At 39.9% G+C, this 24,151-nt stretch overlaps 1 protein-coding gene across 11 annotated transcripts in view; it reads right to left on the reverse strand.

The window, feature by feature from the left end:
* Nucleotides 1-24,151, reverse strand: part of APBB2 (amyloid beta precursor protein binding family B member 2) — a 167,105-nt gene that overhangs the window by 79,720 nt on the left and 63,234 nt on the right. For 6 of the 11 annotated variants that reach the window (XM_088163298.1, XM_014871065.2, XM_014871071.2 and 3 more), the window contains exons 3-4: nt 23,491-23,600; nt 8,917-9,717 (exon numbers count right to left, since the gene is read on the reverse strand). In XM_088163298.1, coding sequence (XP_088019424.1) covers nt 8,917-9,717; nt 23,491-23,536 — 847 coding nt within the window. In that variant the 5' untranslated portion in view covers nt 23,537-23,600. Of the gene's footprint in view, nt 1-8,916; nt 9,718-13,691; nt 13,760-23,490; nt 23,601-24,151 lie in introns of all 11 variants that reach the window. The other 5 variants (XM_088163305.1, XM_088163301.1, XM_088163300.1 and 2 more) reach the window with 1 other exon arrangement.

Below are 24,151 nucleotides of genomic sequence, written 5' to 3' on the forward strand. Positions count from 1 at the left end.
GAAGAATTTGTCACTTGTAAAGGAGAAAGCAGAAGTCTGGTTTTTAACGTATTTTAAATCTATGTAAAGATCTTTAATCTCTATGGATCACAAGTATAAAACATCACTTGTCATTTCACTACTGAAATGATGAGCATTCAGGAAGATACTGCTGTAACCTAACCTGTCAGATACCATCTGATCTTCCACTGAGCAGAATTTTTATTAGCAGATAAAATCATTGCATTCAGTATCCAGGCCTAAGTGACATTGCCAACCAGTGCTATGAAAAAGTAAAAAAGAAGTGTTACTTACAGTCACTAGATGCTCCTGTATAGTTCAACACGTACTGATCTGCTACCAGCATCCTTTAAGTTTGCTATATACATATCCCAAAAGCTTCATATTCTCCTTCTGTGTAGCATCTCCAACTCAAATTATGAGAAAATACACTGCTGTGTTTAAACAGCCACTTACTTAATTAGTTGAATGAGGAATGGTACTTTGGATGGGAGGGAAGAGAAGCCACCCCCATTCGACTGCTGGTAAATGTAGCAGAGGAAACACCACATGTTGACCATGTAAATGACTGCATTTTTTCATAAGCCAAGAAAAAATAAGAGAGATGGCTATACATGGATTTCAGCAGTGTGTGCATTTACTGCATCCTCCACTGAATTCATTCCAGCTTGCAAGATATTGATGTATTTTCTGACTGACTCTGCTTAGGAGACAAGCTTTTGAAACGGTACTTTCAGCCCACAGGCTTTCAGATGACAATCAAATCAAGATTTAATTAGTTCAACTTTGAACCAGAACAGCCCCTCATCCTGCAGATCAGCACCTCGAAATATATTTATGTTGAGTTTTTCTCTTCAGCTGCTGTATAAACATGAAAAGATTTAAAAAATGTAAAGCAAAGATCCACTCTTCGAAGACAAAACCTTCTTAAGGCTGTAAACCTCCGACTTCCCGACGGTGCATTGCAGGAATGGTAGAAATTGATTTAGTGAAAGGCTTCTATTAGTGAGAGCGCTGTTCTCATTGCAAAGTCCCTCCCCTTGCTATAATCAATAATTTAAGCAAAGCCAAGAATCATGTCAGCCAAAATGACCAGGATAACTTGACTGTCTCTTTCTTACAGAGTACAAGTAAAATTAAATTAAGGTCTGAATGAGAATATATTCTAATTTAAAAATTAATTCAGCCAATCTGAATTCTGCTTTTTGGCTTCCATGTTGAGTAGGGGAGGAGGGCTGGGGTCCTTTGCTCCTTACTAAAAACTTCTCAAGTTCAGAGAAGTGCCCAAAATTCAAGAAGTAAAAGTCATAGCCTTTGATAATAAGAGTACTTTGTCAGTCATGTGCAAACAAAAAATGTTCTCTACAAAGTTAAAGCTCTGACTTGTGGATTATGACAGTGCTACTCCTCTCTCAGTGCCCTGCAATGATATCTAAGTCAACAACTGATGCAGTGTTTAAAATTTAAGTTGAGCTCTGCAGAATCTCAATTCAAAAACAATTAAAAAGCAGGAAAAATGCATTTAGTTATATTGTGTTATTGTTTAGGATTAAATAGTTTTATTAAGAAACAGTTGCATGAAGAGTTCTGAGAATATTTTCAAGCAAAAGCCTTTAAGTACACTTACTATGCAATAAATCAGTCCAGTTTATCAAATAATGTACATATGAAATAATCAACATTACAAATAGCAGTTAAAAAACAATCCCTGTAACACAACACCATATAAAACTGGATTAAAATGCCCCAGAGACACTATAAGGAGGAAGCAAAAATATATGCTTTATATTTGGAATTGTACTCTCCCTCTCTCCCCAGTGATTTCTCACCATCAAAGTACCACAGAAAAATCTACTGTGTAAGCCAAAGGACACACACTGCTGGGGTTTACAAAACCAGATCCAGACACTGCAAGGAACCCATTTAATGTCATTATCTTGAGCTCCGTGGCATCCAGATATTGGACATTTACAGCCTAATCCTGAGTACCCAGGGGCTCTCAGAATGAATCCATCAAGTCTTAATAGTAAATATATGTGCTTTCATGGGATTGTTTAAAAAAGGCTTCATGTCCCTTAAGGCAGGGACTCAAGCGAGGACTGAGTTCAGAGCAAGGTCTCTGCAGCATGCTAAGTCATATCACACAACACCTCTTCTGCCCATGGAGATGCTCAGCACTGCTCTGAATCTACCCACCTTCTCCTGATGCAACAGCAACAAACCCAAGGCTGCCTGCAGCACTATCTACTCCATGTCTTGCTGGTACATGCTGTAGCTTTCTGTATATCCAGAAATTTCTGCATGTCCAATACCATAACTTGGAACAGCACCATTGTGACTCAAGGGATACACAACCCCACTTCAGCCAATCCCATGTTGTTAATTAAAGCCAAATTCAACTTCAGCTAACGCTTGACTTATGTGAGAATTCAGCACATGAGGAGCCAGTGCACTGAGAGACTGGGGTCTAAAGAAGCCACTAACTTGGGGAGATTAAAAGAAATACCTCCAGGTGCAAACATAACAGGGCAGGAACTTAAGAGGATTTAAGTCAGCACACTCTTACTGTACAGACATCTCTTTGCACAGGGGCCTGAACTAGGATCTGACTTACTTTTAGTACTTCACTATTAAATAACTCAGAGCTCGCAGTTTTTAAGTTTCCAGAACTTCTGTGAAATAACTCCCCAGCACAAACAAAATTCCCAATACTCACTTTTGCTGTCAAACTTAGTCCATCTGATTTACTGTCATTGCCTTTGTACTAGTCTTGCTTGCCTAACCTACAAGCATCCCTGCTTGCTTCCAGCTCCCTCTCTGTTGGTGCCAAGTCCTTATTTATCTCCACAGCTGCATAATATTCTTTCCTTCTGCTTCACCCTTCAGTGGGTCCCTCCTCCAGGTCATCTTCCCATCTTCCAGTCCATCCTCCCCACTTCACAACCCACTTGCTCCTCCATCAGCTTTCTCCTCTGAGAGCAGCAGGAGACCAGCTCACCACTGCTGTGCCTGACACTGGGATCACAGCAGGTGCTCACAGAAACAACCACAGTGGCCCAGGCTTTGCATTTCCACTCTGCAGAGCACAAAGAGGCAGGAATGCCTCCTGAGCAGGAAACTCCCCAAACTGTGCTGCCCATCCCTGGGTTGTACACTGGGTGAATCGCTGCTACCCCAGCAACTGTAAGGTCCTCTGCAAAGACAAGAGACTCATTCTGCTGAGTGGTGATACCATTCCTCTGCCACACTTCCTGCAGCTGATATACATGATCCTAGAAGATATCAAACAAGCACCCAAACAGGCTGCAAAGAGCTTCAGTGCACACAGACCCCACCTAGAAGAATATAACCTTGTTCTCAGCTTGCCTTAACAGAAGCTGCACATAAAGCAACCTCCCAAAGGTAATACTGTTTCTTTCTTCCCTTCTCCAGAGATATCTATACCCATTTCAAAGCATCAATCAGGTGGATTGAAGTTTGGCCTGACTGCTATGCAGCATTCAGAAGTGCTGAGGCAGAGGTTTACTGGATCGATTTCAGCCATAATTTTTTATTACTTGAACAGCTTTATGAACTGGAAAGTTTCTTTATTTTAAGGAGAGGTGGTTAGTCTGGTATCAGCTTATTGTGGCTTTTCTTCTGTGCAACTTTTTGCACTATCATCCCTCTGAAATCAGGAACCTGACTTTTCCCCGTTACCTTCTCTTCTGTGATTTGTTTTCCCTTTCTCTTTGCTTGGCCCTGTGTCTGACAACCCTAGGCATAGAGGAGTTTTTCCAGCAAGATCCATTCAACCTCAGAGAGGACATACAGCATCCAGAAGTACACACTTCTGTCTCTAAACTACAGAAGCTTGGAAAGTTTCCAAAAATAGTTTGTCAAGTGAAGTACCTGACATCCTGACGTGATTAAGTTATTTACTACTTCTGAAACTTGAATTTTCCACTTTGCTAGAGCACACAAAAAGCATGTCCTAATATCTCTTACCATTACACATTAATGGAAAGTGCATTGTGGAGTTAAGGGAAGCGTGCAGTGCTCTGGGCATCCTCCAGTATGACACTGGCATTTACTGCCCTGTGTTGTCTTGGCACCACCTCTACTCCCCATTGCCACCTTTTATTTTCCCATGTAGGTATTTGTTTATCCCACAACTACACATTTTACTGAATAGAAAAATATTCATTTTTAACACACTCAAAATCGTAGTACTGCACTTATACAAAGCAGCACTATGATATTTTCTGGATTAGGAATTACATGCTTTACTATGGTAGCATGGGAAGAGTCCCAGAAAATACAAACACCAAACAAGAAATGAAATATCAAGGGCAAAACAACCCAGTTTGTTAGACTCCCATCAAGTGGCCAGAAATTCAGCTGTAAGGTAAGGTAAGGTCAGTAAGGTCAAAATCAATGAAGCTGTGACAGTTGGGACTGGGCCACATTTGACACTACTTATAGCCAAAGGACTGAGCTAGCCACAGCAATGCTTTAGTAGTCAAAGCACAGCCACCCCAAGGCAACTGTCTTGAAATTCAATCTGACCCAGCCCCAGGACACCCAGGGAGAAACATCATGCTAGGAGAGAGATGTTTTAACAAAGAATATGACAAACCTTCCTAGACCCTTTGGGAACAATATAGCAGAGATTAAACAAGGAGCTATTTTTAAAACAAAGACAGACACAGTAAAAGAACAAATTTCATTTCTGCACTACAGGGCAGGTGTTTCAAACTCTATTCAGCTGGTTAATTCGTCTGTGAGTGTTACCTAATGTGCATCCTGCTCAGCCTGTCATTGTTTCTCCAAATGCAAGTCCTAGCTCTTGCCTCTTCTCTGCTGCCTGCCTTGAACACCACCCGACATCTCAAGGGACACCAGGTGGGCAGTTGAACCAAGCTCACTCCAGGGAGGAAATTTAATGGCTCTGATTAACTGAAAAATCATTATCTTTTTGGCAAACAGTTAAGTATGAAACTGTAACTGTGACCATACAGCACATTCTGGGAAACCTCTTCTATAGTCCTAAATTTTGGTAACAGCAACCAGAGTTTGGAAGACGATGTTAATTGTTGCTATATAAAGCATCTATTCTCCCATTCCTGAATTTAGGCACATTAATTCACTTTTACATACCCATTTTTGTTATCTGTCTGAATTCAAAAGGGTGCTGATTATTATTACTCTTAATTGTGGAATCTGGGTGCTGATTGCCACTTTTAATTGTGGAATCTTTAGATTTCAAGTCAGAGCACTCAAGCATCCAAGATAGGGATTTAGGTAACTCCACTGAGAATCACAGAATAAAATCAACCTGACTACCTAAACACAGCAAGCAGCCTCCCTGTGCAACTGATAGTGGCAATGTGTACTCGAGAGGATCATCTTTCAAGTTCAATTTATTACCAAGTTCCATTTATTTTATAGCCTTCTACCAGTAAACCCTGATACCGTGAACATTGCGTAACCATGGCTGCCCTTGAAGTTTTATTTCTTTTAAACTGACCCTAAAATCTTCTGATAGGGATGGCTAAATAAGAGACAAACATGCAGTTAGTAACTTCACATGCAGAATGTTACCTACACACACACTGGGGATATAGAGCAATAGTCACTTTCATAATTTCATAAGCAGTCAGTAAATGGTCAAGCCTGAGACCATAAAGCATGCACTATTCTTGAGACATGGTTATCAGTAACATGAAGGATTAAAAAAATATATAACAGCCCAATATTAAAAGTTCTTAGCCTTTAGAATGCACAGCAGATGTAAACCAGAGACTCATTCCAAAAAATCTGATAATTGGGTTTTTGCTTAGAACCCTACAACTGTATAGGTGTTCTCTCTAGTTTTATAGGACTTGTGTTAATCTATAATGTAATTGAATGTATTTTTTATACATAAATCTTTTTCCCCACTCAGGAATACAGAAAACATATTCTGACCAAGTAACAGTCTTACTGTCTGTATCATATAGGTACTGCAAAGGAAGAATCGTGCTTTTAAGAGGACATCTATGTTAATTTGGTCAAAGATGCTGGTTAAAATCAGAGGCAGAATTGAGCACTGCTATAAGTCTTTCTGACTAGTTCATGATTTACTGTAATTTTTATTGTATTAAGAGGGCTATTCTCCCCAGCTGTGCTGTTATTTCAGAACACCAGGCTCTCTTTACAAGAGCAGCATTCCGGATCCCCAAGGGCCAGTCTCACAGCTGCCATTTCTGCCCGGGATTGAACTCATTTATTTGTAACCAGCTATTAAACTGTGCTCTGGTATCTGCTCAGAGACCAGCAGCAGGCAGGCACTTGGTACATTGCAGTTGCACACAGCAGCAAAACAGGACACTTGTGGTTTTAACACCACTTTGATTTCAACTAGGGAGAAACGAGGCATCACATGACCCAAAGGCTGGGAGACCAGGGAGCCAGAGGATTCTGCTGCCCCTGCACATCCTCCCACAACTCCAAAGAGAGCAAGAAGGGCAGCTGGCATAGAGCAAGAAACATCTGCCACTCTTTAGCACCACGTGTCCCACATCTCAGGGACTTTCCTAATTATGGGGCTATTCCTGGCTCTAGAAGGAGGGAGTTTTATTTAAATTAAAACAGAAAGTAAAAGCAAATTCCAGTTTTCTTGTTGGTTTGGAGGCAAAGAGAATTTGTTTTATTTCCCTAAGAATTCCCATTTCTAATCCATTAGAGATTATTACACAGAACACTGCACTTTACTGTGGCAGAGTAACTCTCCACTGAATTTTTTTCAGGTGATACAAAGATTAAGAAATGTGCCTGCCTTCTAGGGAGCTTCTTAATAAAAAAAAAACCAAAAAAGCAAGCTAAAACCGAAAAATATCACCCTCATTCTCTCCTAGGTTTTAGCTCTGGGGCATGTGCTTTGCTGGTCCTTGCACCACATAGATTCATACAGTGAATACAAACAGATTATCCAGGTGAACCTGATGAGAGGAGAAGGAATAGGTAGATGGTGTAATAACACAAGATGTGTTTCCTCTGAAAGCTAGACTAAGGAAAGTTTCTTGAGAGAGAAGGAGGAAGCATTCCCCATGACATGAACCCAGTTCTGGTCCATTTGCAGTACTGAAACCACCTGGAGCTGGTGTCTGGTTATTCATAAGGCTCTCCAAATGACAGGGGATTCAGCTGGATAGATACAGTAGGTCCCGGGGGAGATGCAGTGCCTGGGGCCAAGGGAGGGAGGTTTCCTTGTTTGGGGAACCGCCTGCAGCACTGGGTGTCAATCAGCTCTGGTGGCAGTGGCTGCCTGTCTCTAGGAAAGCTGCCTGAAAACCCATTAGGGCTTGGCATGTGCTAAGATCTCGATGACATCCCATTGCTTTGCTGACTGTAGGTTTTTTCTCCTTCTAAAATCACCACAAACTCTTTTTTTTTCTTTTTTTTTTTTTTAAGTAGTGAATCTCAGAAAGAAGGTTAAATAGCTGAAAGCGCTAATAAAATTATCTGAAAGTTGAGGTCAATGTAGTTCTTGTCAAGACGCACATACAGCTAATTTCCCTGGAGACGAAAGATTTTCCTCAAAACAAATTTCTTATACTGTACTGTGTTTGTGGTGTTCAATGCCCATAATTAATGGATTCTACCATATCTGTTTATTAACATTAACATTTGTTTAAATAAGTCAGTTGTTTTGTATCTTTAAATTCAGTAGTATTTGTTTTTGACCTCTTCACTCAGAGAGAAGGTCAAGGCTCTTGAAAACACCTTTTTATTAGGCCACACGTAGAAGTATCTTGCCCTAAGGAGATTTCAGGAGAATTTTATCTAAATAATGATGCATTCCCAGTGCAATCAATTAAGAATAAATTTTTCAGAGTTTTTGAATTACACAACTCCAAAAGGAAACACATGAAAACAAAACAACAAAAATACCTCACAAAACAACATTCAGATTTCCAGAATTTGAATAATGAAATATTGTTAAGAGTGGGAAGAGGAAGAAGACAAAACAATTCAGAAGGGCTGAAAGAAGCATACTGTTATTTTCAACAGTGTCTTCTTAGGAAAATCATATTTCTGCATTAACTGAAGTGCTAAATACAATCTCTGGACTGAACATTAATAATTCCCCAGGTATCTGCTGGATTACATTCTTTTATGGATTAACTGTTCTCAATACTGGGGGATTTTTTGACTTCCCAGAAGTCACATGACTAAAACTCTACTGCATATTTTTTTGCCCCTAAATAAATGCCTTTCTTTCTTTGGGCCCTAACATCTATTATTGGAGCATAAATGCAACGATTGGAGAGCACTGAGCTGCGAAGACCCCACATGGTGCTCTCCTCCTACCCCAGATGCAGTGGCAGTGAAGAGCCCTGTCCATGCCCAAACACAGACCTTGAGGATGGACACCATGAGGGCTCACTGCACAACTCCTCAGCTGGGAGGGATTCTCTTTACCCATGCTGGCACACAGGAGCATCACCAAACGACTGAGATGTAGCGGGGCACTTAGAGAATTGTGCATTGCAAAAGTAAAAATCTTCACTCAACCTAAATATCAACATTCAGAAAAGCTTTTTTGTTGTGTGTAGGTAGCTATCGGTCAGCATCTCCCAACAATCCTTCTCACAACATGTGCCCACTGATTATTGAAGAGCAATTATTTATAAACTAGCAAGAGGTGCAGTTAGCATATTTCTAGGATCTTGTATAGGGCATCTGCTGGTGCCTTTCATAAAGCTGCTACAATCCACCAGGAAGCTTCCCTAGCAGACAAGCAACTGTGTGCAAGGCCAGTGCTTGTATTTTGATACAATTCACTTCCCCACTGAGACTGCTAAACCACCTCTCTCCTGCCTGGCACCAGCTGAGGAAAGCTAAGCAATCCCTGTCTAAAACAGTGGCTGTGATCAGCCTTTGCTTGTGTACCTGTTTCATCAGGCGAGCTCGGCGAGGCGCTGTCCTGGGACAGAGTGGTCCAGCTGGAGTCCTCATCACTTGGGGCCAGGTTTTGAATCCTGTGGAGGGCACAGTCTGTTTTAGCCCCAGTTTTTGGGTGATCTTTCTTTGTTTCAGGGCTTGATGATACTGTGGCAACCTGGCCATCCTCTGGGCTCGGCACCTTGTTCTGTTTCCGGGGCAGGACTTCCCCATTGACAATAACGGTAGAAGCCTGGCTGTTGCTTTGTGCAGATTTATCTTCCATCACAACAAAACCCTGCTCTAGATCTCGAGCTGATGTCTCCAGATCCGCATAGTAATTCAGGAAGCTCTTGGTCCTCCTTGGCTGCGAGGGTAATATTTCACAGCCAGAGGAATCCTGCGGGATCGGCTCATTGCTTTCAAACTTCTCAGAAGTTACATTTACGCCTGCAGTGGTACCAAGGTTTTTGTTGGGATCTTGCTGTCCCTGCTCAGCAGCCTTCCTGAGCTGGTTTTCTCCGTTCTTCACCAGCTTTATATTGGCAGAGCTGTTCCCCAGAAGGGGCTGAGCTGCTGGATCGGAAAGACCCATAGCCGTCTGAATGTTAGTCAGAGCGTACTTTTTCCTGCATTTGGGAGGAGTGCTGTTCTTGGTCTCTGTGTGCCTGATTTCTGCATTCAGGAGCTCGTTGTGGGAGGAGCGCAGGTTCAGGGTGTTGGGCGGTGTGGCGGGGCTGTTGCGGTTCACAACGTCCGTCGTGCTGCCGCTTGCCATAAACACTGCCAAGGCGTCCACGCCGGAGTCGACTGAAAGGCAAAAGGAACAGCTGTGAAACACGTCCATTACACACACTCCTGCTAGGGCTTCTGGTAAAGGCATGTAGCACTTTAGGTAATTGTTTCACAGAAGGAAAATCACCACAACCTAAGTGAGTAAGAAAAGAGACAAAAGCTTATCTTATTAAATAAGGAAGAACAGAGGGAGAAAAACAGAGAGATCATCAGGACCACAAAGATGAGAAAAAGCAGAAAGCTTGACCCTATACAAGACAATTTTAGGGCAGATCAGAATTTCTGATTCTGTTGCAGGCAGGCTCTGGGACAGCAGGGTGCCCTTTGTAAATGCCTGTGACTCTCACTATATTGCCATAACTGTTTCAGAATTTCACCTCTGCCTCAAACGAACAGGGAAATAAGTCCTCAAGTGCTCATCACTAGGAAGCAGAAATTTGAAATATTTCTAAGCAGACTGCAGACACATCTTTGGGTAGTGTTGTGACTGCTAAAGCCTGACTGGCTGGTCAGTTGTTGACTCCTAACCACCTGCATTTTCTCTGCTATTTGTCCTTTCCCCTCCCTTCCCTGCCACCTTCCTTTTAAAATATTTTTTAGAGAAGGGAAGTAGAGGGTCAGAGAATACAAATAGGAAATTATTTCACAAAGGCGTATTTAATTTCCAGGGGCAGGGAAGAAAAACCCCTTGACAAAATACCCGGCTGGAATTCAATCAACTTCAAAAAAAGGGCTGGCTCCAAAGATGGTTTACTACTTCTATAGCTCACAAAGTTCAAGCTTAAGGATAAAACATACATCCTAGGGCAGAGTACACATACTACACTGTTACATAATATAATTCCTTGTCTGTTTGTAAACAAGCCAGGGGCACAGCTCATATTTTGAAAAAATATTAAGTTTATTGAGGGAGCAGGTTTTTAGACTATTAAAAATTATCAATATATATATATATATTTAAAAACTCACTGTAATTTGTTCCTGTCTATTTAATTTGTTACTGTCTATTTATGGATTCCACTAATCTGCACAAGTACTCTATGAACATCTCAATTTACTGTAGTAGTCACTGTTGTTTGATACCTGGCCACTAAATTAGAGGCCAATTAATAAATCACTCCCATCTGCCATAACATGAAACACCCTTTCTATTGCTCCTAATTCTCAGTTATCATTGACTGCTTATACTGCACATAAAAAGGTATGTGGGGCCTGTCCAGGAATGAAAAGCTGTCATTTGAGCTAGTCAATGACAGATCATTCCAGCTGAGCTGTGCTGCATCTTTGTATATTTGATATATGACAGAACTGACTGCTATACAGATTTACAAGAGATTAAATATATGGGTTTTAAAAGAACATATAATACATAAATAGAGTGAAAAGGAACACTTCACATTGTTACCTAAATGCAGGCACAGTTGCTAGTGTTCCCTCCTCTTTGATGTGCTGTCAAAGATGCTCACTTGCAAACATCACTCTGGTTCATTTGAAACCAAGCAGATCAAGTAATAATATCCATTGTTCCCTGAATCACCCACCCAGCTGTTGAAGAATGATTTCTAAAACTTGTTAAAAACAGAATTTAAACGACATTTTACAATTTTTCATGTTTGCCAATTTCCCAAGCCCTGTCAGTCAGTCCAAACCAACTGCAAATTCTTTAGAAGATGGATCACCCCGTGCACATGCTGTGCAAAAGCCATCATTTTAGGTAATGGCTAACAAACATCCTGAAACAAACTTTAGCCACAAGAGACTTTAAAACACAACTATTACAAAATTTAAAGGAGTTTATAAATTCCTTCTCAGATAAACACATCATATAAACACACAGAGCTTTCTGGATCTTGTTCAAAACCAATCAGGTCTAATGTAAGCAAAGTCACATCTGATCAGATGTTACCAAAATGTTTTGCATTAAGCAGCTTCTACATAATCAACTGGCTGCTTTGTATTCTTTTCCGAATCACTCAAAATCTGACAACATGAAAGTCACATCATAAAGTGAAGTAATAGGGCAGGAAAATTTCCTCCCCTCACTGCCTGACCTTTAGGATTTGTACAATTGCATGGTATCTTGGGATTTCACTAGATTACATTTTATTTCATGCTTCAGCAAATTAAAAAAAGCATTTATGTTTTTCACCAATAAATAGAATTACCACAATATGGAACAAGATTGAAATTTATTCCTCTCCTTTGTTACAAATGAGCTACTTCATGCAATGTTTGCCACTATTTTTGTCACTGAACAAATTTCTTAAAAAATAATCTTCCTAGATAAAGCTTAAGTATTTGCCTGCCAGCTTATCTTTAGCTTGTCCCCTGCTGTTATTGTTTCATTGCTCAGAAATATTGTTAAGAATAAGCCCTTGGAAACATTGCAACAAAATGTATTACATTTTTCTAATCTGCTTGATAAAGGTTCTGCACTGATTTGATGAACACTGGCACATTGTTCAACGACTGAGCCAAGGAGTCTTTGCGACCCACACACTGTTTGTGACTTGGGGGTTAAGTTGGCTGGTGTATGACCACGAACAGAAAAATGTCAAAACAAACCTTTCACTAGAAACCATCTCCCCTCCTGACCCCATCTCAGGTGATCTGCTGATCAAAGCACCATGATGGAACGATCAGTGAACAGGCAAACAGCAGCACAAGGAGGGCACAGAGTGAAGCAGGCTGCTCTCTCAGGGGACACGAGCCTGCTCGCTGGCCGTCACCCTGCACTCCAGCCACAGCCTGGGATGCACATAGCCAGCTTCCCTCTGCTCTTGGAAGCAGACACATGTGAGAAAAAGGGAGAAGAAATAAGAGAAAAGAAGGCAAAAAGAGAAGGAGAAATACAGATGGGCAGATCTTCCATCTCAAGGGTAGAAGTTGCTATGAGACTAGGACTGACAAAAGTGCCAGAAAAATTGGAATGCAAGGAGATGCCTGAGAGCACTGAAGAAAGACTGCACAGTAGAACAGTGTAAGGAAGAGCAATAGCCTGGCCCTTCTCTTATATACAGGACACAACAATGCTTGAAACACACCACTTTTCCCAGAGGAGGCACATCCCAACTTTCCAACTAAAAACTTCAATAAAATGCAGGAACCCAAGATTCCTGCATCCAGGGCTGCCACAGGCAAACTCCCATTTCCCTCTCAGACAGCTCCTTGTGCTGCCTGGCTGCCAGCAAGGACCATGCTACTGGCATAGGGCACCATATCTTCAATTTCTCTACCTTCTGCTGAAAAGCAAACACAAATGGACAACCAGACCACGAATCATTGAGTTGATATATACATCTCAGTTTAAGTGGGGGAACAATGCTAAATTGTGAGTGAGTAAAATTAGGGTGTTACACGAAAAAATATTCTACTCTGGTGAAAAGCTAACAACATTTAGAACATTATCATTGCTGGGAATAATAACACAGTTAAATTGTTGCTTCTTCAAGACAGCACTTAACTCAGTAGAAGATCTGTCATAGCAATTCACTAAAGGTTTCAACTTGCTTACTTTTCAAAAGAACTCCCAGACTCAATTGTAGACTTTTAACATTCTTACAGATATAGATTAAAATACATTTACCACTATAATGTGTTTAACACAGAATAGAGTCAATTCTCTAAAGACCATAATAATATAAATAACACTACTACTTGAATGGCTTTTATCAATGTTTTTCAATCTTGTCATAAAATTTAGAGCTAGAAGAAAGAGAGAAAATGCCATTGAAAACAAAGAATAGTGCATGACCAATTTGTCTTTGCCATCTAATGACTTTTTTGCATCATATTGTCTACATGAAGTTTTTAAAAAGCTAAATAGATAGTTTCTTCAAAAAGGCACGGTTGAAAAAAATTAAAAAAAAAAATAAGTGCTTTCTCTTTTTCATGTGTAAGTGCAAAATGAAAGTGAAATATGTGCCTGGAAAGAAGAAGAGGAAAATTTCACATATTTGCATAGCAGAATCTTTTAAAGGGCATCTGACCTGGAAGTACTTCTGACATGGCTCGCGGGCGTCAGCAATGCATCAGGAAATAGATTATAATTTGAAATCTGAAAAGAGGGACCATTTAAGAATTAAAACCAAAGGAAAACACAAAAGAAAAACACCACATTTTAGAAGCTCCTGAGAGATGTTAAGCATTCTAAATAAAGCTTACAGCATAACAATGAGGATCTTTTGAGTTTTTAATGATATCTAACAGGCACTTAAGTATGGGAGAGGCTAGTCTGCAGCAACACGAACGTATAATTAAAAATAACTATTGTATTTTTGTTAATGTACAACTTTACTAGGAGCACAAATTCAAAAATATTCTCCAGTTTTAGTCAACATACTGTAGTAAAAACTTAAATACATTGGAAAATACGAGGTTTTTTCCAATTACCCAATTACAAGCTTACTCAGGAAACTGCAGCAGCATTGGTAAAAGAAAACACAGCATTAAGGCAGGTTAACAAGAAAATTTGTAGAATGAGATCTAGCATATGAAACTAAGAAGCTGTGCTCTGATTACACCCACTACAGAAGCACAGGAGTGACCTCACAGGGGAGAATCATAAAAAGAAAGTTAGGCAGTAAATTCCAGTAGAGGACCCTTTCCTGGCCATCTTCTCATAAATAAACCATTTTGCCCTGAAGTCTCTGGTTTGGATATGAATGACACATGCAGTGAGAGACAAGGCACTCATGACAATTTTTGTCACTGCATCTAGGAGACATAGGGAAAAAAATTACAAATCTTTCCAAAAAGCAGATTACCCTTCTGCAAGAATATCTCTTGAGTACAAAATATTCAGTGAAATCTTCATGCCATGGGGCTACAGCCACAAGCCTTATACACTTGGGCTCTAGTTAAAGTCTAAGCAGCTGTAGAGAACACCTTCATTATACAACGATTGCAGCTCAACACCAGCTAACTCCCTTCACTTCAAAGGGTGAATTCCAACGTTAAAACATTGATTCAAAAACTGAGACCAGCTAAATGGTAACAGGCAAATAGATGCCAGCCAAAAGCATCCTAATAAACTCCAGATTTACATTATTAGCTGAAATCAGAATCAAGAGTAGAAGCATTCTTAGTATCAAATGTCATCTGATCCTTCTTACCTAGATATCTTCACCAATTTCAGGCAACACCTAACACCTTCAGAATAGGAAAGGAAAGAAAATATTCAAATGAAGTGCTGTGGTAAATCAGAGACTACAGCCAATGATTTTCTTCTTGCTGCTCCCTCTGGAAATGACATCTTAGCTGGACTGAGCTTGAAAGCTGCAAAGAGAAAGCTCAGCAAAGCCAAGAAAGCGAATTATGATGGTGGGCAGAGCAGTTTGGGGAATGCAAGAGCAGGAAAGCAGCAAGGCTGCAAGCACCTTACACATGGTGCTCTCAAATCATCTGCAAACGACTCCACACAAATCTCTGAGTTGCTGAGGGTGGGAAGGACCTCTCCAGATCATCAAATACAACACTCCTGCCCAAGCAGGTAATCACTGCTGCCCTCTCTACTCCATCTTGGATCTATCCTCACATCAGAATAAAATCACTTCAACCTGATTGCTAAATGCAGCTTCTCCCATTTCCAGCTATTTCCTGCTTCACCTAGTCCTACTGAAATCACCATCTGGTAATCAGCTTTTCTGTCCTGGCTCCTCCATCCCCAAGAGGCACCCTGCCAGTCCCTGCTGCCACAATAATGACATTTCTCCTTTTAGAGCTAATCATGCTGCCAACCGACTGCAACAGCCTAGCAGCAGTGCTGTTTCTGTTCTAGTGGTGCTCTTATTAATGGGAATCCATAAAGCTGATCTGTCTTTATGTGGTGTAATTGAGGAAAAAAAACTTCAGATCCACAATGAGTTGTAGCACTCAAGTTGAATATGCCTTCCCATTTACCATTTTTTTCCTTCCCCTTCCCACAGACCCCCATCAAACTCCTCATCCAGAAAAAATTCTGAGAAAAGATGCTTCTCAGAATCAGATTGTAACAGATATAAAGAAAAAAGAAAAATAATAAAAAATAAAAATATTAGTGACAAAAAAGAAACTGGCTAAATCCACTATTCCTGTACTTTTTAAATTAAGATAGATTTATCTAAATAATCAGTGTATATTTGACTACCTGACTGAAACTTTATATTGCAGAGAATGTGGGTCATCTTGTGCTACTATAGTACTCTTAAATCAAGTAACCATGTTAAGAAATAGAGCAATTCTTTCATTTTTACAAGGTATAGCCATGACATGCTACACCGACTAATCTGCATTTAGTGAGGGAAAAAAACCAAGATAGCATGCTAAGTCTTTTCCAAATTCAATTTTCTCCCTTTAATCAGATTTCCCCCCGTGTGTAGAATGGAACAGTCTGGTAGGCAAAACCAGTGTTGTCACAGCAAGAAGATGGAGTGTGTTTTATCTGCTGGTTACTTGTGAGCACAGATAACATGACCTTCTGTCACTGGATCTATATGTTCACAGTGACATTTGCTAAGTGAACAGCTGTAATTTTTTATAATCCTGTTGTTTAAATTAAATTGCTGAGCCCTAACATTCAGCTTTTAAAACTGTTGTAGAAATTACTCCATCTCTACAATAAAGATCACACCTCAAACTTATTTGCTCATTTACAAATATCCTTCCTTTTAATGTTAAGTGCTAATAGAGGCCACAAGCAAAATAGTCATTCTCCCTTAAACAGAAACACAAACTCAGAAATTATAACCTGAATTTCTGCAATTGAGATGACTAACAAAGCAAGAAGCACTTCTATATTCTGCAGCTTCAATCTCAAGTGCCATCCAAAAATAACGCTTACAAGTCTGAAGGTAAACAATGTGTAATCAAAGCTGATCAGAAATACCAAAACAAAAGCAAAATGTCACATGAAACAAAGTTAGGATAAGTTGTCTTAGTGAAAAAATGTAACCAAAATGTTTTGTAGGACAGGCAGCCTACCCATATGCTTGATGGAACATTAGCAAGGAATCAAGGGCCACAGATTTGGCACATAAAATGACTTTGACAGATTCAAACTGATTTCAAACCAGGGATTTTTCAGCCCCACATGAAGTTAACTTTGATCATTAGTCTGTTCCTAAATCCGGAAACAGAGCCACTCAAAAGATGATCGATTCCTTAACAGGCTAAAGGAAACCCACAAGGTCCAGGACCAGCTTTCCAGCTGGCTGAAACAGCCCTGGACCGATCCCAAGCTCTTTGCTCAGGTGACACAGGCATCAGAAGCAGGAAAGGCATTAAGCAGATCTCACAGTACTAGTAAGAGAAGCATGTAGAACATTAACTGAGATCCTGTCAGGTGAAATGGTTAAGGTTCCAGCACAGATGCTGGGAAAAAATAAAAATTAAAAATTAAACAGATTATTATCAGTAACCACCTCCCACACACCTTGTCTGTGGCCCTGCTATTTGCAGCTTGCAAACGTTCCCTGTTGCTGCAAAGCCTAGAAACAAGGCTGTGCACTCCTGAGCACAATCTGCTTCTCCAAGAACAACTAACTGCATGCACATAAATAAAGACATTTCAGCCTCCCCTTTTAAACTAATTTATTTTAAATTTCTGATGGCCTAGCATCATGATTTCACCTGCTACAACTTCATCTGCCCTCTGAAGCACATATTACAAATTTATGGCGAGTTATACATTAAACTTTTATCAAACAAGGTTATCCAGAAATGGTTTTATCCTCAGATTACCCAGACTGGTAGCAAGAGTTTTGAGCTATCCATTTTTACTGCTTCATAGTTGAGATCTTAAAAAGCATTTGAAAGAGCATTCTACAGAAAAAAAGATGTTATATCTTTACGATAAAGTTGCACTTAGTATCAAATTAGGCTCTAGAGATAAAAATTTCAAAATTAAAAAAATGGAAAATAATCCTTCAGTCGACTCTCTACAACTCCATATGGAAATAAAGAATAAAAGTATGTGTCTATCAAAAGTATCAATATAAAGAAAACATCTATTTTCATTAGTTCCTAAGTATTTGCAAATAATTTCAAATTGCTAACAGTAAGTTGAGACCAGTGAATAAAAATAAAAAGTCCAAGTCTCAGATACAGAAAAGGGCAGTAGAGTACCAGCTTTTGCACAGTGAGACTATCAGGGTTCTGAAACCAAATTAAGATTTTGCATGTTGAAAAGATTGTTTGTGTTCCATGTACATTAAAAACATTCTGTATCTCATCTAAGTAAGGTTAGTATATATGTGCACTTTTAACTACATCTGCTGAACTGCCTGAAAATTTGACTCACATGTCCTACCCATATATTCCTTGCCTCCAGTAAAGGAACAGAGCTCAGGGTACATCAAACCAAAAAAGGTCTCTACATTTCCAGTCTGTTTTTTCATCAAAGGCTGAACTGAAATAAGGCTCATTACACAGACATACATCTCAGCAAGGCTGGAAGTTCCCTGCAAAGCTATGTGTTGTCTTCAACCAAACTTCAATGGGACAAATCAGAGATATTTCAAAATACACAACAGTTTATAAACCAAGTGTTGCAGTACTGCTTAAGCTGAAAGAATGCCAAGGGATGACTAAAAGAGCCATATCCTACAGTAACACTCCCAGTGCCATTATGGTACTAGAATACAACAATTACTTGAATCCTGGCCTGATGCAGCCAGTAGAGCTCCCTGAGAAAGCTCTGCCCATAGTGCTCACATATAAAACAAACCACGTGCTCGTAAATGAAATCAAACTATCATACTTGCTTTATGGTCCCCATAAACTAAACAGATCAATCCATAATAAAGTGGAAGGAGAACAGAAAAGCAACTGCACTTACTGGCATTTATATTAATTACACTGAAGTGTGGCTGAAAGCAGATTCAATCTCAATAAACTTGGCTGTAGAAGACATTGAACAAGTAGAAAAGAACAAACTACCAGTATTACTGGCCTGAACTGCAACACGGAATCTTGAGTTCTTGCCATGTTAGCCAAAATTCTCTGTTCTTTCTTGTCTACAAACTCACAGATCTCCACGAAGTATCAAATACCAAAAGAACTAGAGTTTCTGTGAAAGGGGACAAACACATAATGCAAATATTCTATCATATTGGTTCTCCAGGACCATATGCAACCCCAAGTGGAATTACAAGGAAACTTTCAGCTTCTATCTCTGACTCCCCAGTGAAGAAGAAATTGACCTATCAGGGTCCTGAGATAAGGCTTCTGTTTAATTATGCTAAGAAATAAACACCTAAGTGACAACAGGCATCCAGAGTACTACTCAGTCCCTAAAGGAAGCTTTTCATCTGCAGGCTCCGAGTCAGCTCCTATCTGCCAACATGAGCATGTGCTTTAGAGCTTCACCAGGATCACTTAAGAGGAAGTTCTGCCAGTCTCCACACAGCTTCCTAGGAAAGGCAGAAACCAGAGAGACTTAAACAAAGAGAGCAGCACGTATCATTGGGTACTTCTGCAATTTCCACTCCATCAGTTTTCCGTATTCCTGCCTTTTCCTCAGCTATTATGTGGAGCTCTTAAAGAAACTTTTCCGTAAAGTGTCACCTGCCCAAACATGATCTGAGCAGTGCTAAAGCTTGAATCTCATTTACACCAGTAAGTCTTTGTCTGGAAAGAGAAGGTCAGGAGATACAAGGCAGGATTTCGCAGATGTAGAATTTTACTGACCTTTCTACTGAGAGTTGCACAGTGCATACACTCCTTCTCCTTGGGGTTAGGTGCCACTTTGGGTCAGTAATCTGTTTTTCTAGGAGCAGCTCCAAGCCCACAGAGTCACACCATGATACGATTTCATACCAACTCATCTTCTAATGAGTTGGTAACGATTATGATAATGATAATGCGCTAATGACGGCAATGTAATTATCAACATTGGCTGCAAGACTGAAAGTTTGGGGGTCATTCAGGGGTGTGCTGTTATTTATAATGTCACCGTTCTCACATTTGTTTCTTTATCTCACTGCAGTGAAATTAAGATTTTCCAGCAGTTTCATGAAACAGCAGCTCCCTTGCAAGCTCAGTGCAAAGAAAGGCACAGCTGGGCATTCCTTGGGAAGCTGAATAGACAAGAGGCAGAGCAGAAATTTGAGTATTCCCCAAGGGAAATCAAACCTCAAGTTTATAAAATCCACCCTTTTCTCTCTGCCCTCAAGCACTTGGAATTCTTTATAAGAGAAGTTTAATCATGAAGCAGATGATCATGAAGAACCAAGACTCAAACCTCTCCCATCTGCAGTCCAGGGGAGTGCCATCTCATGAGGAATATTTCCTTTCGTTGTCATCCTTGATTTATAAATGCTTCAGAAAAATGGCATTTCCCCAAAAAAGTTTGCTTGGGGCAAAAAGCCACTCTTCAGCAGAAGTTTCTGAAATAAAACCTGAGTCAACTCTAATAATTATATTGCAGAATCACATTTAAAACATCGTTCCATATGGAACTTAGTTTGAGTCACTAATAAGTAAAAAATCCAGAAATCCACCTCTACCTGCCACAAATCAAGAGGATCAGTTATAAGTGGGACATGTGGCACCACTGTCTGTGAGCAGCAAGGTCTTGGAGCTCCAGGTGCAAGCAAGTCCTTTCCTCCCAGGGGAAGCTGATGTGCCACTGCAGGACTGAGCCTCCACTCCTGCACACTCCAAAGGTCAGTAAGTGCTGAAAACTATCACCCACATATTTCTGTACTTTCTCACTTCCAATGTCCTCTAAAAAAGTGGGCTTTTTTTAATTTGAAGCACTCTCACGAAACTCTGCATTTTAAATTTTTATTATTATTACTAATATTATTGTTGTTGCTGCTGCGGTTTAAGCCTTCATGAGCATTGAATGCCCGCAGGAAGGCACTGGAATCAAACCCATTTTCTTCAAAACACTTGGTCAGGTTTCAATGTCATACAAAAGACTACAACTAACTAAAATAAATGAGTTGTTATGCTGTGGACAGGATATGCATGGACAAGCCCTTTAAAAAGGTTTTTTTCCAGACATACAAAACTCTTTGTGCACAGAAGAAAATTTTAGTATGAAATAAAATTTGAGGCTCCTAAACATCACAAACAGAACTGTATTTTCACAAGAGCTGCTGCAGCCAATGCAGAAAAGTGGAGTTCGTGAGCAAGTATTCGAAAAATATAAATAAAGCTCAGGAGAAATTAATAAAAGAAGTCTGTTTACAAAACCTAGCTTCTCAGTAGGTGGAGACTGTACATCCATCTGTATGTTTTCACAAGGAAAATACAGAAAAGAAAGAAAACCCAACAAAACAGCACACGAGGGACTGTTCAGTCAGCACAATCAGCACTAGACAGTGCCAAGGATACGCCTGTTTTGCTTGCTGACAATAATCAAGGGAGATCATTGCTCTCTAATTACATTTTCTAAAAGTCTAAATCAGCAGGAACCTGTTAAATTCACAGCTCTCCATTTTACAATTTAAACACCTTGCTGTTTTTATACCTTCAGCACCTGTATAGAAAATATATTTCTTAGCATTGGGCTTCAAATAAGCCATTTTCTATTTAAACTGTTATGTGTTTCCACATCTACAAAACCTTCTGTTATTCTCATAAGACCACATACTATTCTATCTAATAAATTTATGAAATCCTTCAACAAAACAGGCAATGTCATAAATGGATGAAATGTTACCTTACCACCTAAGAGGCAATACAGCTGCTATACTCCACACAGACCAAATACTTCCCTTCACAGATTTATTTAGGTATAGGTACATGTATAGACAGAAGATAAAGTCAGAGACTAAAGCTTAAGGCTGCACCAAGTCCTTGATGCACAACATTAAGATTGCAACAACTGTAAACATGAAATACAATAACTGAGATGGTGCAATTACTTCTTATTTATGCAAAGAACACAAAAGCAAAATCATGTGTTTTACCAGAACTTCCATCAAGATCTAATCTGTTATCAGAGATTTCATTATGATCCACGTTTCCCAAATACTGGGTAATTTCAATACCATTATTGCTGGATGTCCAAAACATGTTATGTTAAGCACCAGGAAGCTGCACAAATCATACAGTAACAAAACCAAAAAACAAAGAAAGTTTCCTGGCTTAGAAACCCCGACAGGTTAAGGAAAGGGTAAACTTAACAAAAGCACAAAGCAGTCATGAAGTAGGTGTTTTGATATCTCTGTCCTCAAACTGAGGGAGTTCTGGTGCCAATCAATTGTGACGCAAGTTTTGGCCCTGGCAGATCACGGGAGCCCCAGCCTTTCCCGAAGTAAACAATTCTATTTCTTCATGCCTAAAACTGTTCAACTAGACAACAAGAAAAGCATTTCAGGCTCTTCTGGTAAGAATCAAATGCCTATTACTTGTTCTCTCTAAGCAGGAATGGATTTGATTAGATACTTCTACACTAGAACATCTTAAATCTCTGAGCTTCAAGCCTAGGCATGGGATGTGAATATCATGCCCAGCAGTACACCAAAAGTTTGAAAGCTAGTGCCTAGAATTAATGTTAACTGATTCAAACAGATAAGTTCAACTCAGCACTTCAGTACCTGACCACCAAAGACCTGTCAAAACTGTAATGACCATTTATTTCCTCCACTGTGGTATAGACAATATCCCTCAAACAAGTCTTTGGATACAGTATCTAAACTGGCTCTAATACACCATTTTAACACATATCTATATGATATCTATGATTAGTCTGCAGCAGAAAGTAACCATGCTTTACTGCTTCCTAGGGTTAGAGCTGTGGTTAGGCAAAACCCCAAAAGTCAGGTTCTACATGCAAGATCTCACCATGCAGTTCATGTCCAATGGCAAAGTCACCACAGAAGTCCCTGTCCCGCCATAGCTGGCAGCTCTCACTGCAGTTTGCCACTTGAATCAGCCAATGCAATGCAATAGACCTCCACAGAGCCAGATGCCTGAAGTGGCTGGGGGTTTTAAAGAAGTCTTTTAAGGAACAGAAAGAATGTTACAGAATTGCGAGTTTATCAAGCTGGCTTTTATGCCAAGAAAAGCCTTGTGGCATCACGTTCTTTTGCTACAGCAGAAGGAAGAATGAATGCAAAATTAACCTACCACAACTTCACTTCAGTAGCCTGAGGAATCAACAGAAAGTGCACAAGGACCAGCAGCACACTTTTGGAGGTGGGGTGCTACCCCACAGCTCTCCAGGGAGGTCACATCAGCTCACTTCCCATGGTGTGCACTGTGGAACCACTGCAGGGTGGTGGCTGATGGAAGGATTGAGGTGATAAATTCTAGGAGCTCTCTTTTTGCACTTCCACAGAAGACAAACTTCAGTAAGAGACGATGTAATGGAATCCAGTAGGATACAATTCAGAGCAAAGAAACAACGTGAATAATATGGAACTCAAGAATATAAATAATCTGAACTGGAGACGATAGCTATATTTGTAAGCAATTGAAGCTATAGTGCACATTTTAGGTTGAGCTCAAGTAGCTTGTTAATTTGCAGGTATTAAAAGCTTGAGAGGGATGGGAAGAGGAATAGCAGCTAACCTTAGAACTCTATAATAAATGAAGCTGGAGACCTTGAACACAAACTACAGCACACTGCAGTAGATCTGGTCAAGTCACATAGCAAGCCACTTTTTAAAGTTCTAGAAAGCACCTTTGCAGTATAAACATAAATCAATATACTTACCATTTGGGTACACACACAGAAGGGCTGGCATCGATTAGAATATGTCAGCCCTCTTTATAAATACTATTTCAAAATTTATAGGCTTAGCAGCCTTCAAAAGTAATAAAGCAACAAATAAATGAGACCAATTGCATACATACATGAGCTGCTTGGCCGATAGTGAGCCCCTGGGTACCGCCTGCCCATAGTGCCAGTCAGCACATTACCACACGCTGTCAGCTGCTTCCAGAGTACAGATCGAAATTCTTAACTGAGGGAGAAGAAAAAAAAGTGAAGATTTAGTACAACAGCTGTATCTTTTTCATTAAAATGCTAATGACCCCTACAAATTCCAGGATAACTGCATCTATAAATTATTCAGTCATGATGTCAGAGGAGATGAACTGTTGTGCTATACATGCAGCACAAATTTATTATTGGTGGTTGGCCCCCATTAATAAGCTCACATAAATTTTGAGACACAAAGAAATCTCAGGTCATACAGTAGCTTCTTTTGGAGGATGACAGAGAACAACAAACGCTGCAAGAAAGAACTTGCTATTGGCTATTGGCTTTTAATAGATAGTCAGTAGCTGAGATTTAAAAACAATGTTTGTCTTAAATTTTGTGAAGCAATTATTAAGCAATCATATATGAACTGTTTACTATAGAAGCAAAACTTATCCATGCCACATAACACTGACTGCTTCGTTCTGTTCTGTTCAGCAGTGTCTTTACAGGAATGCAGGCTATTAACCCAAGTATCAATTTTCTTGCACTATCAAAACCTTAAGCAAACAAAAATTTGCATGGCACATCTTA

The sequence above is a fragment of the Sturnus vulgaris genome, chromosome 4 (assembly GCF_052056855.1).
Source record: "Sturnus vulgaris isolate bStuVul1 chromosome 4, bStuVul1.hap1, whole genome shotgun sequence".
NCBI classification, from domain to species: domain Eukaryota; kingdom Metazoa; phylum Chordata; class Aves; order Passeriformes; family Sturnidae; genus Sturnus; species Sturnus vulgaris.